Source organism: Labeo rohita, chromosome 18 (assembly GCF_022985175.1).
Source record: "Labeo rohita strain BAU-BD-2019 chromosome 18, IGBB_LRoh.1.0, whole genome shotgun sequence".
NCBI classification, from domain to species: domain Eukaryota; kingdom Metazoa; phylum Chordata; class Actinopteri; order Cypriniformes; family Cyprinidae; genus Labeo; species Labeo rohita.
The window spans coordinates 10,613,301-10,628,290 of NC_066886.1; the positions used below are offsets into that span (position 1 = coordinate 10,613,301).

The window sequence follows — 14,990 nt, forward strand, 5'->3', positions numbered from 1 at the left end:
GAGTTCTCCGCATACACAGGAAACAGACTGGGCACGTATGCACACGATGACATCATGACACCATGACACCTGCACGTCACGCAGCGAAACTTTAGTGATGACTTGAATCAATTTTATGGAGCTCAAAATAATTAATTTAGACCGAGTTGCTTTTTGAACATTCATCTCAAATGGGTCTTTATTTTGGACGGTTTTCGTTGGTTCTCGGACACTCTGGCACTGTATTCCACTGATTCAGTGTTCTGCTTTGATGCCTTACATACTGATGTATTTTTTTCTGTATTGAACCGTATTTAAAATGGAGCTGAGTTATTGTAAAGTTTAGGTAATAATAATGTCCTATTAGTAATGTTTCTGAAGAACAGATCTGAAGATGAATGGATTTAATGTTGAAGCATGCAGAAATCAGATTCAGAGATTCAGAGCCCTTGTAAAGCTTGACTTGACTGATATGATTATTTTTTATTTATTTTATTTTTGTAAAATATCATTTGCTTGTTGATGATTCGTATATAATTGCACTAGCCTAAGATCAGTTTTCTTCTACCTTGCTGTGTTGGTGTCTTTTTAAGTGATTTGTTTTGTAATAAAATCTCTGAATTGCATTGTGAGTGTTTTTCATGAGGTGTTCAAATGGGTTTTAAAGGTAATTATTGCTGGAAATTAATCAGTATCCACTTTATTTTTCTCTTTTATGAGTCTAGTTTCCGCTTTTATCCGCATCCAGCTATTTTTTTAGCTGTACAAAACAGCTTGCAATATTGCAAATTGGTGTGTCTTACCATGCTATGTTAATGCATTGTCTTAAAGGGGTCATCGGATGCTAAGTTCACTTGTACATGTTGTTTAAACATTAATGCGTGTTGGCAGTGTATGTACACATCTACCCTATAATGATGAAAATCCATGCAGTGGTTTTATCTGTAAAAAAAATAATATCCCCTTTTTCAAATTGAGCCATTCTCAGATGCCTGTCATTGTGGCGTAACACCGACAGAGGCCGCTCCCACGATAGTTGATTGACATGAGCATCTTACCTCAGATCAGTTGTAACAGTCCAACCTCCATCGTTTTGATGCCGGAGCAGCGATTTCATTTACTCATCTGAGCCGCTGGAGATGCAGTCGATTGCTTTGTGAAGGTAATGCGCCTCCCGATCTACATTTATTCGTCTATGTTCGTGCGAATCATTCGTGATCCAGCTTCACTTACAGCAGAAGTGAGAATAAGGTTTTTTTTTTTTTTAAATTAATCTTTGCGGTCGCCTTTCCTAACAATGTGCTAGTTAGCAAGTTTAGTGGCTAAAGTAGACAGGCTGGTCACTCCACAGAGAGAAGAGAGGCCCCTCTAGCAGAGCTCATTTGCATTTAAAGCAGAAGTCAGATTAGATTCCTATATAGCGCTATATAAAAGGCCTGTCAATTTTCTAGTTGTTTTGAGGCATAAATACTAATTCAGATATATATTAAGACATACACATTTTTTTTGGTTTGAAATGTCTGTTTTTGCATTAACTTTACTACAGTCGGACCTGAACACAGAGAAAGACATTTTGTTACCCATGACATCAAACTTTAACAAAAATCTAAAAAAAAATTAACCGGAATGCTTTATCACAGGCTGATCAATTTGATTTCTTTTCAATTTTCCTCTTCTTTGAGTCTTCTGGCTCAGTTTTGCTGTATTGTTACAGCCACACCGGTTCATTTGTATGTGTATTACAGTGTGTTGTGTGTGTTTGACTGTGTGTGTGTCTGTTTTGTACTCTCGATGTTTCCTTGGTGTGTGTGTGCTTTTATTGCATTGTGGCTGAATTATTAATTTTATTTTTATGTATTTTAAAAAAAACATGCTTTGTGTTAGTGCACTCTAGTTCAGCTGTGTTCGCTTTTTGTGTGTCAGCTGTTTTGTCCTCAGTTTTGGTTCCTTCAACACACTATTTTCCTGTTTTAACACAATCTGCATTGTAAAAAAGCACTATAGAAATAACAGTGACTTTACTTGACAAAATAGCTACCTGGAAGATATTTTTTCAACTTGTCCAGAATGTCTATATGTTCATGATGTATCTAAAAATTCAAAGACGGTGTACAACCACAGGACGTGAAAGTTTTGTAGATGTCCTTTGCCCTAGGTTTAAATGCCCTCTTTGGGAAGGTCATCTTACAGATCGTCCTCAACCTCCTGTTTCCTATTTTCATGGGTCTCTTTCTGCAGCATCATCAGAATGATTGTGTTCAAGCTTCTGAACAGTTTTGGTGGCATGTTCTGCAGTCATGGCTAGAGTCTGGTTACCATTATGTCTACCACTCTTCTTATTTGCAAGCACACTCTGTCTAGATGTGAATCAAATCCAAGGTAGGTTTATCTCTTTCTTGTTCTGTTGATTTTTTTAATGGTTTGTGAATCTACATTTTTGCACTTTTTAATAAAACCATCTTTTGTTGGTTGATTTTAGTCCCTACAAATGATGGGATTTCTGGAGTATTGTTAGTCCAAGCCAAGAACAACGTGTACAGTTTTAATGCCACCACAGCTAAAGAGGCATGTGAGGCTATTAAAATGAGAATTGCTAATAAGGCTGAAGTGGAAACAGCAAACAAAAATGGTTTTCAAACATGCAGGTAAATCACTATTTAATGAGTGACAATTAAATAGACATTATATAGTCAAATTAAATATATTATTGTAAATGTATGACATTGATCTGCTTTTTTAGGAAATATTACTGTTATTTTTAAATGATATTTAAAAAATCTGCATGCCTTATGTAATTTCAAAGTACTTTACTTTGGACTTCTAAGACTGCAATATCATGCTTTCACACAGGTTTGGTTGGGTTGAGGAGCAAATCGCAGTTATTCCTCGAACAGAGAAAAACGAAAAATGTGGTAAAAACGTGTTAGGCATTAGTGTTTGGAGAGCTGACATCAGCAAAATGTTTGACGTTTACTGTTTTAAGCCAGCAGGTAATTATATTTATAATATGTTTCTAAAAAATACTTGTATTATAATAATCAGTGTCCTGAAATTTGGAATAACGATGTTCAAAATGTGATTAAAAAATCTACAATATGCTGATATTTGGATTTTAGATTTTGTTACACACATACACTACCAGTCAAAGATTTTTTTTAAAAGAAGTCTCTTATGCTCACCAAGCCTGCATTTATTTGATTCAAAGTACAGCAAAAACAGTAAAATTCTGAAATATTTTTACTATTTTTAATAACTGATTTCTATTTGAATATATTTTAAAATGTAATTTATTCCGGTAATTTCAAAGCTGAATTGCATCATCACTGCAGTCACATGATCCTTCAGAAATCATTCTGATATTCTGATCTGCTGCTTTAAAAAACATTTATTATTATTATTATTTATTTATTATTATTATTATGTTGAAAACAGCTGAGTAGAAGTTTTTTTAATGAATAGAAAGTTCAGAAGAACAGCATTTACCTGAAATAGAAATCTTTTGTAACATTATAAATGTCTTTATCATCACTTTTGATCAATTTAAAGCAGCCTTGCTAAATAAAAATATTAGTTTCTATAATTTCTTTAACAAAAAAAAGTAAAAAAATATACTGACTTCAAGCTTTTGAATGTGTATAATGTTACAAAAGCTTTTTATTTCAGATAAATGCTGATCTTTGGATCTTTCTATTCATCAAATATTCCTGAAAAATTTACTCAACTGTTTTAAATATTGAAAATAATAATAATAATAATAATAATAATAAATGTTTCTTGATCAGCAAATCAGCATATTAGAATGCTTTCTGAAGGATCATGTGACACTGAAGATCATGTGATGATGCTGAAAATTTAGCTTTGATCACAGAAATAAATTACATCGTAAAATATATTCAAATAGAAAGCAATTATTTTAAATACAACAACATTCACAATATTACTGCTTTTGCTGTATTTTGGATCAAATAAATGCAGGCTTGGTGAGCAGAAAAGACTTTAAAAATTTTACTGTTCAAAAACCTTTGACTGTAGTGTATAATTGTAAAATCAGTAAACAAATCTACAATCTACTTTCACAATGCACCTCAGGTCCTGGTGGATCATTTGAAACAACATCAAACAGGCCTCAACCTACAACAGGAGGAAGAACACCATCAAACAACCATTATTCCATTAAAACAACCCATCCGCCATCCATTAAGTCAACCTCTACTCCCGCCTACACATCAAGATCCCTTCCACCCTACACATCCACCCCATCCATTTCCTTTGCTATCAGCACTTCCTCTGAAACATTTATAACTCTTAATCTTTCTAACATCAGTGACAGTTCCCAGACAACAACAAACCCAGCATCTCATTTACCTCCCAGAACTTCGCCCGAATTCTCAACCTCGTCTTCCTCTCATTCATCCACTCATTTTCTTCTTCAGCATAGTTCAACTCAAACAGACCAGCCTGCATTGTCCCAGACCACAACGCTGAGCAAACCATTCATTAGAGGTTGGGTTTTGAAACTTAGATCACCTCCTTAATTATTAAATAACTTTGCACATTCATTTTTATCACACACTTTTGTCTTTTTTTATATTTTAACAGCTCCCAAAACATATGTCATCATTTCCATCGTGCTACTGTTCCTGCTGTCAGCAGCAGGTGCAGCTTGGTATCTTAAAATGTAAGTGTTTAATCCACTGTCATGAGAAAAGAGTTGTAACATGCATACTCTTCACTGACTGGTGTGCTTTGCTTTAGTAAAAGAGGACGGCAGTTTCCATCATGGACCAGAATGAGGCAAAATCAGATTACTGAAACCGAGATGTGGAAACAAATAAGTGAGAGGCATTGGATGCCAGAACAGACCAACAAAGACAACAATAGGAAATGCAACAGCATCATCCTTCAAATGGAACAAGACCCGAACTCACATTAAAAAAACAGTGCATTTTTGTAAAAACACTGTACTAAAAAAAAAAAGTTTGTTACACAGAAGAAAGGAAGTCATACTGATTTTTTGGGGTGGAAAAAGAGTTTAAATCTTACTTTGTTTTTAGTTTGCTGCTCATTTATTTTTCAAATATGTGACCCTGAAGCACTAAATCAGTCGTAAGTAGCATTGATATTTATATTTATAGCAATAGCCAACAGTATATGGGTCAAAATTATAGTTTTTTCTTTTATGCCAAAAATCATTAGGATATTAAGTAAATATTATGAAGATATTTTGTAAATTGCCTACCGTAAATATATCAAAACTTAATTTTTGATCGGTAATATGCATTGCTAAGAACTTCTTTTGGACAGCGATTTTCTATATATATATATTTTTTTTTTTGCACCCTCAGATTCAACATAATAATGGAATAATGTATAAATCTCGATTTAAAAAAAATAAAAACACACTTATGACTGGTTTTGTGGTCCATGGCCACATATTATTTTACTTACAAATATCAATAACGGGTATAAATACTAGTCTGTTTTTAATAGGACTATATGATAAGGCTAAATGATAATAATTGCACTCTTTCAATTCTTACTTGTTGACACGTCTGTGAGTATCAAGGTTCAATGGATTTTACCATTGAGCGTGATCGTGACATCATCAACCCGCGTCAAGGTTTTCTTGCTATCATCCTACTTGTCATCTTGAATATTTGCCTGGAAAAAACAAATGTCAGCAGGTTTGTTGTCATTTATTTACATCTCGCTGGGTTCTTGTACATTTGTAGCGAGTACTAAGTGTTGGGTGTGTTTGCGTTATGGTCTTTATGTATTGTTTTGGCTAGCCATGCTAACACTGGTAACGTTAGCTGGATGTTTTTATATCAGCATCGTCTATATTCGTCACATTCTGAAACAAATATACATAGTTTACTCTTCTGCTTGGTTGTTACATCTTTTGGAAAACAGTTTGTTAGATTTAGTAAACAATGGGGTAAGGTAAGAAGATGAATAAACACCTGTTCAGTTCGAAAGTATTGGTACACCTTTATTGTAAATATCTGGAGTCTGCGAAATGTACCACTGATATCACTAACAACTTCATCGATATATATGAACAATGACTGATGTTACATGAGTAATTAATAATAATATAACTAGAGTGGTGAGTCATTTAATATCGTCAGTTTAACATGATTCATTTGTGGCCATGATTTTTAGCACGTCACGTTCACATTGTTTATCTGACTAATAACACGAGCATACACTTCATTTTTATCAATATTTTAGGTTAAAATATATGGACAGTGGGGTCCAGGAAGCAATGTTATCTAATTGTGTGTACAAAGAAGTTCGTATAATTAGTGTCACAAAAAAATAGCAAATATTTACATAATACAATACTTATATGGGCCATTCTGCAGAATTGGTGCAAACTTCTGTCCCACATCTTAGATGTTGACTAAGATCATTTGAAACCCACAATAATATTTAAAATATCTGTAGGCTTAATATATATAAAATCATAATTTATTGGGTATTTGCTGTCCCGAACCCTAACCCCTAAATGTCAACTTATGAAAATTATATTGAAATAATCTTTGCATTTTATTCAATTGTTTTTAAAAAATATCTTGTATTATAATAATCAGTGTCCTGAAAATTGGAATAACGATGTTCAAAATGTGATTAAAATATCTACAATATGCTGATATTTGGATTTTAGATTTTGTTACACACATACACTACCAGTCAAAAGTTTTTGAACACAATAACTTTTTTTTTAAAGAAGTCTTTTATGCTCACCAAGCCTGCATTTATTTGATCCAAAGTACAGCAAAAACAGTAAAATTCTGAAATATTTTTACTATTTAAAATAACTGATTTCTATTTGAATATATTTTAAAATGTAATTTATTCCTGTAATTTCAAAGCTGAATTTTTTGCATCATTACTGCAGTCACATGATCCTTCAGAAATCATTCTGATATTCTGATCTGCTGCTTTAAAAAAACATTTATTATTATTATTATTATTATTATTATTTATTATTATTATTATGTTGAACAGCTGAGTAGAAGTTTTTTTAATGAATAGTAAAAGTAAAAAATATACTGACTTGAAGCTTTTGAATGTGTATAATGTTACAAAAGCTTTTTATTTTAGATAAATCCTGATCTTTGGATCTTTCTATTCATCAAATAATCCTGAAAAATTTACTCAGCTGTTTTAAATATTGAAAATAATAATAGTAATAATAATAATAATAAATGTTTCTTGATCAGCAAATAAGCATATTAGAATGATCTTAGATGTTTACTAAGATCCTTTTATTATCTTTTAAAACCCACAATAATATTTAAAATATCTGTAGGCTTAATATATATAAAATCATAATTTATTGGGTATTTGCTGTCCCGAACCCTAACCCCTAAATTTCAACTTATGAAAATTATATTGAAATAATCTTTGCATTTTATTCAGTTGTTTTTAAAAAAATATATTTTTTTATGTATTTTTTTTAATATGAAGTTATATATATATATATATATATTATTATATTTTGAACCTTTTTGTGAAAAAAATGTCCCTCAGTTTCATTTCACTACCGAAACAGTGCACGTTTTAGTCCATTGGCTGAAAATGATTTTAACTACACCCCTACATTTATGATCAGGAAATATTTATGTGTCACTCTCTCTCGTAGCTACAACGTGAGTAGGCAGGTCTCATCATTTTGAGCTAAATGTGTTCAAAAGTATGAAACTGTGTGTAACTTTAAAGAATGTAACTATAAACGCCATTTTTCTATAGTTAAACACACTATTTTGGTAGTTATTCCATAACGTTTTGTTTTTATATGTGTACAACTCTTCAGAACTGTGCTAGCTAACCATTTGCTGATTAGCATTTTTGAGCTAGGTTCAAAAGTATCTCAAAATTGTTACTACCGAAGCATTTGGAAACATTTGGTGAGGTTTCAATAGTGACATCTTTGTTTTTTTGGTATTATCCCATAAATGTACCATAACAGTCACAACCGAAACATGTCATCATTGTTTCGGTTGTGACTAAGGGGAACACGTAATCCTTTATTTGGGGAATTTTAGTATGTGGGTTAAAATTCTGTAATTTGATGTGGTTGCTATCAAAACATTACTGTCACAACCAAAACATGGGATGTTTTGTCAAAAATAAAGTATACTGAATTATCAACTAAAATCAGTATGATCAACCTTTTTGCCTTTTACAAAGAAAAATTTGATTCAAAATCAAATCTCATGAAACTTGAAATATTGTTAAAATTGTAATTGTTATATATTTACCTCTGAAAACCTTTTCATAAAGTAGAAAAAAAAAATATTTACAAGGAAGATGTAAGCAAAATCTGAACAGGTCAATATAGGTCAAGTTACCGGTCAAACCCTTGTTATTAAATTAAATATTACTGTGTTTCAGTAGTGACAAATATTCCAAAACTTTCTGAAAATACAAAATGAGAATTAACTGTGCAATTACTAAAATGTGTTCAAAATTTGTGGAAACTTGAGGTCTCAGAATTTGGGATCCCGCTGTGCATGTGCTATACAATAAAATATCGATATTTTAGGTGCTGTGGCTGGTCACCATTTCTTTTAATAGTTGAAACCACATTTTAGCCTTCAATTTAAATATACATTTGGTGTGACAAATGAATTTGGAATATAAATATTGAGTGTATTCAATCAATTAACATGAGGTAATAAAATTCCATTTGTGTGAAAAAGCTGTTTGAAGTAGTGTTTTTTGAAGTATAGCACGTCACACTGCATGATGTGTCATGTCAACATTCTCTCTTATCTAGGGCCTCCAGCAGTGAATGAGGTCTAGAGTTGTTTTGGAGCAGACCTCCGTCTGGAGCCAAGATGGGCCAGCAGTTTTCTGGCCAGGCAGTGACCAGACTGCCTGAGAAACTAATCAAACATGTGGGGCTAGTGCGTGACAGTGGCTACCTCACCTATGATGAGTTCTTGGGTCGTGTGGCAGAGCTCAATGATGTGTAAGTGTGGTTTTAGGATTAATCATTTAGTGATGCAATAACTTTCCACAGTTTGATAAGAATATGATGTCCTGTATAAACCATAATATTACTGATCTTATATTAAAAGTAATGCCAAGTTTTGTCATAAAACTCTAGATGGCACACACTGATGATATTCACAGTGTTAAACTAAGTGGCTCTACGCTTAGTTTTCTTTTTACTTAATTTAGGAGCATAGTCAAAATTTTAGGAGCACCTTCTAAACATTAATCAAAAAATCTGATAAAAAAATTAGCCTTCCCATTACGAGGTGATATTTGACTTCTTAAAGTGATTTACGGGGGAATTTTGTTTTTACCTTTGCAATGGCATTTTCTATCTTTATTAAAAGTGTGTCTTTTAAATCTTTTATGACAAATTTTTTAAAAAAGTATGTTTTTAAGCTTTTTAAAATTTCTAATTAAACAGAATGAGAACAAGTAAAATAAGAATAAGTTACCGATCAAATGAAATCAGTGTTAACAAAATTCATCTGTACTACAGAGGTGGCACAGAAGAACACAAAAGTGGCTTGTACGTGTCATGTTTAATGAGGCTGTGAGGTGGCATGGGTGCAATCAAATTCATAAATTCGTGTTGAGATTAATGTTTTAAACTTAGCATTTTGAATACAGAAATATTAAATGACTGAGAAGATACTCTAAAAAAGAAACTAAATCTGCCAGTAGGTGGCGGCAAATCACTGATTTAATTACTGAATCATATCATTCATTTGATTTGTTCGAACGACTGATTCATTCAGGAATAAAGAAAGTGACTGTCTTTATGAAAGGGAAATTGAATCATTGACTCACTAGATTAGTTTAAAAACGCATGTTCATTCATAAACAAAACACCGTTGTGTTTGAATGGAAATGCTCAGTTGTTTCAGACTATTTTTGATGACGAAATAGAGCAAAATCAGGCGATAGTGTTATAGTCAGACAATGTAAATAATTTAATATTAACTTCTTGTTTAACTGTTGTATTAAATCAATATCTCTTTTACAAACTCTGTTATAATCAACAAAGCTCCCTACTCTGTACAGTGAATCTCTTATTTACCCTCTCTATATACTTTGTTTATGAAAGGATTCATAAGATATATCTGTGATACATTACTCAAAGTTGCAAAAACACGTAGAAACCTTTGAAGCTCCCCTCAGCCCAAACACAAATATGCTGATCGGGTCAGTCGCACATGATGCTCCTAAAGATTTTTTTTAGTCGCACGCAGTAGTTTTTAGTCGCAAATGCAACTGAAATGGTCGCACTGTAGATCCCTGCATATGCAGCCAATGGGCTTGCTAATTTACATTTAAATGGATGGTTAGAATTCACTAGAGAAAGCTAGAGTTTGTAGTGAAACCCTGAAACCCTCCACCTCCCCAGCTCCACCTGTTTTTATAATCATGTTATTATATATGCTACAGCAGCGTAGCAGATCTAAATAAATTAATATACATTAAAATACACTAACATTGTTAAATCCATTACCATGCTAGAATCTTCAGAGAGTTGTCATGATAGAAATATCATAATATTAAATAATATATATAAAACATAAAGATATAATGTAATTTCCCTCTGGTCCATCCTGTATATAATGCTTACCTAGAAAGTGTTTCTTTTCCTGCAAGGGATCTAAAAGTAAGCTTAGGTTAGTACTGGAGCATTTCTAATCTCATCTAAAATAATAAAAATACAAATATATAATGTATTACAGTGAATATGAAGGTGTAAAAAAGTAAGAATGAGCTAACAATATATCATGTATATTTTTAAGTTTGGAGTTTAATCTAAAAAAACATACACATTATCCAGTTTGATGTAATGTAATAGGTAATATGATTTAATTTTGTATCCACAGAACTGCTAAACTAGCCTCTGGCCAAAAGAAGCATCTTTTGTTTGAAGTACAGCCGGGATCTGATGCAACAGCGTTATGGAAGGTTGTTGTAAGAATAGTGTGCACCAAGGTGAGATTAATGTACAAACCTCTGAATTTATTCGAATTTTATTTATTTAGTTAAACTAAATAATATAGACATTAGTAATTTGCTCTGTACCCTAAATTTTAAGTGTGTGATTGATGTTTATCTAGGGTGGGATGGCAATTATTACTGCTCTTTGTTTGCTTGTAGATTAACAAGGAGGATGGAATGGTGGAGGCCTCCCGCATTATGAATCTGTACCAGTTTATCCAGCTCTACAAAGACATCACAAGTCAGGCAGCTGAAGTATTGAGTTCAGAGGCGGGAGCAGAGGGAACCTCTGGACCGCTGTCATCAGAAGCTACCTGCCAGGCCAGCATGTGGATGGGCAGGTACTTTAAAGACTGCATTTGTTCTGTTTACCATGTCAGCACCTGATGTAATGATGCACAATTACATGACTCATTGTCTCACCAAGTCAAATTTGCTCTGTAACAGGGTGAAACAGTTGACGGATGAAGAAGAATGCTGTATCTGTATGGATGGGAAAGCAGACCTTATTTTGCCCTGTGCACACAGCTTTTGTCAGAAGTGTATTGACAAGTGGTAAGAATCTGTGATTCATTATCATGACTTGTCATCAGTCCAATTATGAAAATTCTGTTATCATTTACGCACCCTCATGTTGTACCAAAACTCTATGACTTACGTACTTGGATTCCCATTTTGATTTATTGACTTCCATTTTATAGATTAAAAAATACAGTGGAAGTCAATGGGAACTGTTTGGTTACTAACAATCTTCAAAATAGCGTAATAATTCTTTTGTGTTCTGTAGATGAAACACCATTTTAAAACAGGTTTTAAAACACGAGGGTGAGTAATTGATGACAGATTTTTCGATTTTGGGTTGACTGTCCCTTTAATGGATAAGGTCACCTAAATAATTACAATTGTCATCATTTACTCACCCTCGTATTGTTCCAAACTCATATTCTGTGTGGCACAAAAGGAGAAAATCTGAATAATGTTTTATTTAGAACTAGTGCTTTCAAATTTGTGAACTGGATCCAAGGTTGACTCAACTCTTCAGACTTTTTAAATCAAATTTGTTTAAACAATATTAAAATAACACACATGTAATCATTTACAATTAAAGTCAAAAGTATTCATACACCTTGCAGAATCTATAAAATGTTCATTATTTTACCAAAATAAGAGGGATCATACAAAATGCATGTTATTTTTTTATTTAGTACTGACCTGAATAAGATATTTCACATAAAAGACATTTACAATATAGTCCAGAAAAGAAAATAATTGAATTTATAAAAATGACCCTGTTCAAAAGTCTAAATGACTCTTAATATTATGTTGTTACCTGAATGATCCGCAGGTGTTTAGTGATAGTTGTTCACGAGTCCCTTGTTTGTCCTGAACTGTTAAACTGCCCACTGTTCTTCAGAAAAATCTATCAGGTCCAAAAAATACTTTGGTTTCTCAGCATTTGAACCCTTTCCAGCAATGACCGTATGAGATCCATCTTTTTTACACTGAGGACAACTGAGGGACTCATATGCAACAATTACAGAAGGTTCAAATGCTCAAATGCTGATGCTTCAGAAGGAAATACAATGTATTAAGGGAGGGTGAAAACTTTTTGAATTTGAAGATCAGGGTAATTTGAACTTATTTTATCTTCTGGGAAACATATAAGTATCTTCTGTAGCTTCTAAAGGGCAGCACTAAATGAAAAAAATATATGATCTTTAGGCAAAATAAGAAAAATGTACATATCCACATTCTGTTCAAAAGTTTTCACCCCCTGGCTCTTATGCATTGTGTTTCATGCTGAAGCATCAGTGAGCATTTAAACCTTCTGTAATAGTTGCATATGAGTCCCTCAGTTGTTCTTAGTGTGTAAAGATGGATCTCAAAATCATATAGTCATTGTTGGAAAGGGTTGAAATACACAAAAATGCTGAAAAACCAAAGACCTGAAGGATTTTTCTGAAGAACAGCATGCAGTTTAACTTTTAGGGACACACAAGGGACTCATGAACAACTATCATTAAACAAAAAAAAAAAAAAAGACAGCTGTGGATCATTCAGATAACAACACAGTTTTAAAAATCACTTTTTAAAATAAACTTTTGAACGGGGTCATTTTTGTAAATTCAGTTATTATATTGCCTTGTGGACTATATGTAAATGTCTTTTATGTGAAATATCATATTCAGGTCAGTACTAAATAAAAAATAACATGCATTTTGTATGATCTCTCTTAAAAACAATTATCATTTTGCAGATTCTACAAAGTGTATTTGACTTCAACTATAAATACTGCTGTTTGATCATTTTGAAGCTTGAAAGCTTTAGTTCTTTTTCACTTTCATTATATGGGAGGAAAAAAGTAGAAAGTATAAAGAAAAATTAAGTCAAGTGGGTTTGGAACATTATGACCATAAATAATGACAGAATCCATAAATCATTCGAATCAGCCATGACAAACCCAGCTTAATTGTGTGTCTGTGCCTCTAATAGGAGCGGTCAGAGCAGAAACTGCCCAGTCTGTCGGATTCAGGTGACTGCCGCTAATGAATCATGGGTCATGTCAGATGCTCCTACGGAGGAAGACATAGCTGGGTACATTCTCAATCTAGCGGATGAAGCCGGGCACCCACACAGACCTTAAAATGAAGCACTGTGCCACTGTCATACTCACTGTCTCCCCATAACCTTCTTTAAACAGTTATTTCATAGGGTGACTATAATGGGTATTTGTTGCACTTTGTAGTGCCACTCACTGGAGGCAATAACTGCTGATTATTTTGACTTTTAAAAACTATTTTTAGGTTAGCATCATAACACCTGAACAATTCATAGATGTGACTGTGAACTGTATGTAGGTAAGTGCTAGACAACATGTAGCTATAGAACTCCATTGCCTCATTGCACTTGCTGTTTTATCTTGTTTGTGAAGTAATTGCACTTAATTGCATCCGTAAAGGCCTTGTAATATTTGAATAAGCATCACAGTATCAGCATGTGCAACAGTTTAATGGTAATGAAGCTATAATTCAGTCACACATGATTCAGTAACAGTTGATGTGCATTTTAAGGTTTAACGGAATAACTGTAGTGATCTGTTTGACATGAAATCTTTATCTGTGTGTAAGCTGGACCAAATGTTAATTATAGGGCATGTCTCGTATAACATTCATTATGAAACATAATTGGGAAGGATTAACATTTGAGAATGAACCAATTTGCGTGTTTTCTTCTGCAGCTTAATGAGTTGCAAGTGAAACATTTATTTTATAGGCCATCACTGAGACTTTCAGTGGCGGTTAAGTCAGTTTTTCATATTTTTTGGTGGTTTGAAATCCTAGACTTTTCATTCTGCACTTTCGTGTGTGAGAGAAACTGTGAATTTGTCAGATTAGGGAATTCACTTGTATTATAAAACATGTATAGATCAATCTTTATATATATATATATAAATCTAAATTTGTGTGGCAGTTTGTGAAGATTTAATCCAGTTAAGATCTAATAATCTAGTTTTAAAAAAGTTAATTTCTGCAATATTCTCACTGATTTATAGAGATTTGGATTGGGTGTTAGTAGTTTTTTTCAGAGGAAATGACACTTGTTGCTGCTTTCTTTTGTGATAGTGTTCTTTTGAAGGAGAGTTCTTTTAAATATGGACTGAACTGGGATGTTCAGTGTTCCCTTTCTGTGTGTAAATCTTGAATAATAAAGTAAATAGAATATTTTTTTGAAGGCTGAAACAGTTCTTACTACTTCCACTGGGCCGCAGTGTTGCGCAAATAAAGAATCATTTTTCTACTATGCTGGAATAGAAAAATCTCACCATGAATTGAATCAGCAAGGCTCTTTTTGACACCACTTTATTTATTTTACTTCGAAAGCAGTTTTTCAGAAGGCATTATACCGCATCCTTAACAAAACAGCTTACCCGTCTGTTTTGGTTTATAAAATGTGCGTTTAAGTACACAAGATTGTGTGGCAAAAATAAAACGCCACCCCAAAACTTGCCCAGCAGCTCTAGA

At 33.0% G+C, this 14,990-nt stretch overlaps 2 protein-coding genes across 2 annotated transcripts; both read left to right on the plus strand.

Moving 5' to 3' along the window:
• The first annotated feature begins 2,221 nt into the window (after positions 1-2,221).
• On the plus strand, positions 2,222-5,361 carry lyve1b (lymphatic vessel endothelial hyaluronic receptor 1b). Its single transcript, XM_051134484.1, has 6 exons — positions 2,222-2,358; positions 2,459-2,624; positions 2,830-2,969; positions 4,069-4,482; positions 4,579-4,657; positions 4,735-5,361. The coding sequence occupies exons 1-6, from the start codon at positions 2,277-2,279 to the stop codon at positions 4,910-4,912; spliced, it is 1,059 nt and encodes a 352-aa protein (XP_050990441.1). The 5' UTR covers positions 2,222-2,276; the 3' UTR covers positions 4,913-5,361.
• A 192-nt stretch (positions 5,362-5,553) lies between these two features.
• rnf141 (ring finger protein 141) lies at positions 5,554-14,700 on the plus strand. The gene is made up of 6 exons (XM_051134489.1): positions 5,554-5,663; positions 8,768-8,962; positions 10,854-10,962; positions 11,128-11,309; positions 11,416-11,523; positions 13,462-14,700. The coding sequence occupies exons 2-6, from the start codon at positions 8,829-8,831 to the stop codon at positions 13,610-13,612; spliced, it is 684 nt and encodes a 227-aa protein (XP_050990446.1). The 5' UTR covers positions 5,554-5,663; positions 8,768-8,828; the 3' UTR covers positions 13,613-14,700.
• The last annotated feature ends 290 nt before the right edge of the window (positions 14,701-14,990 follow it).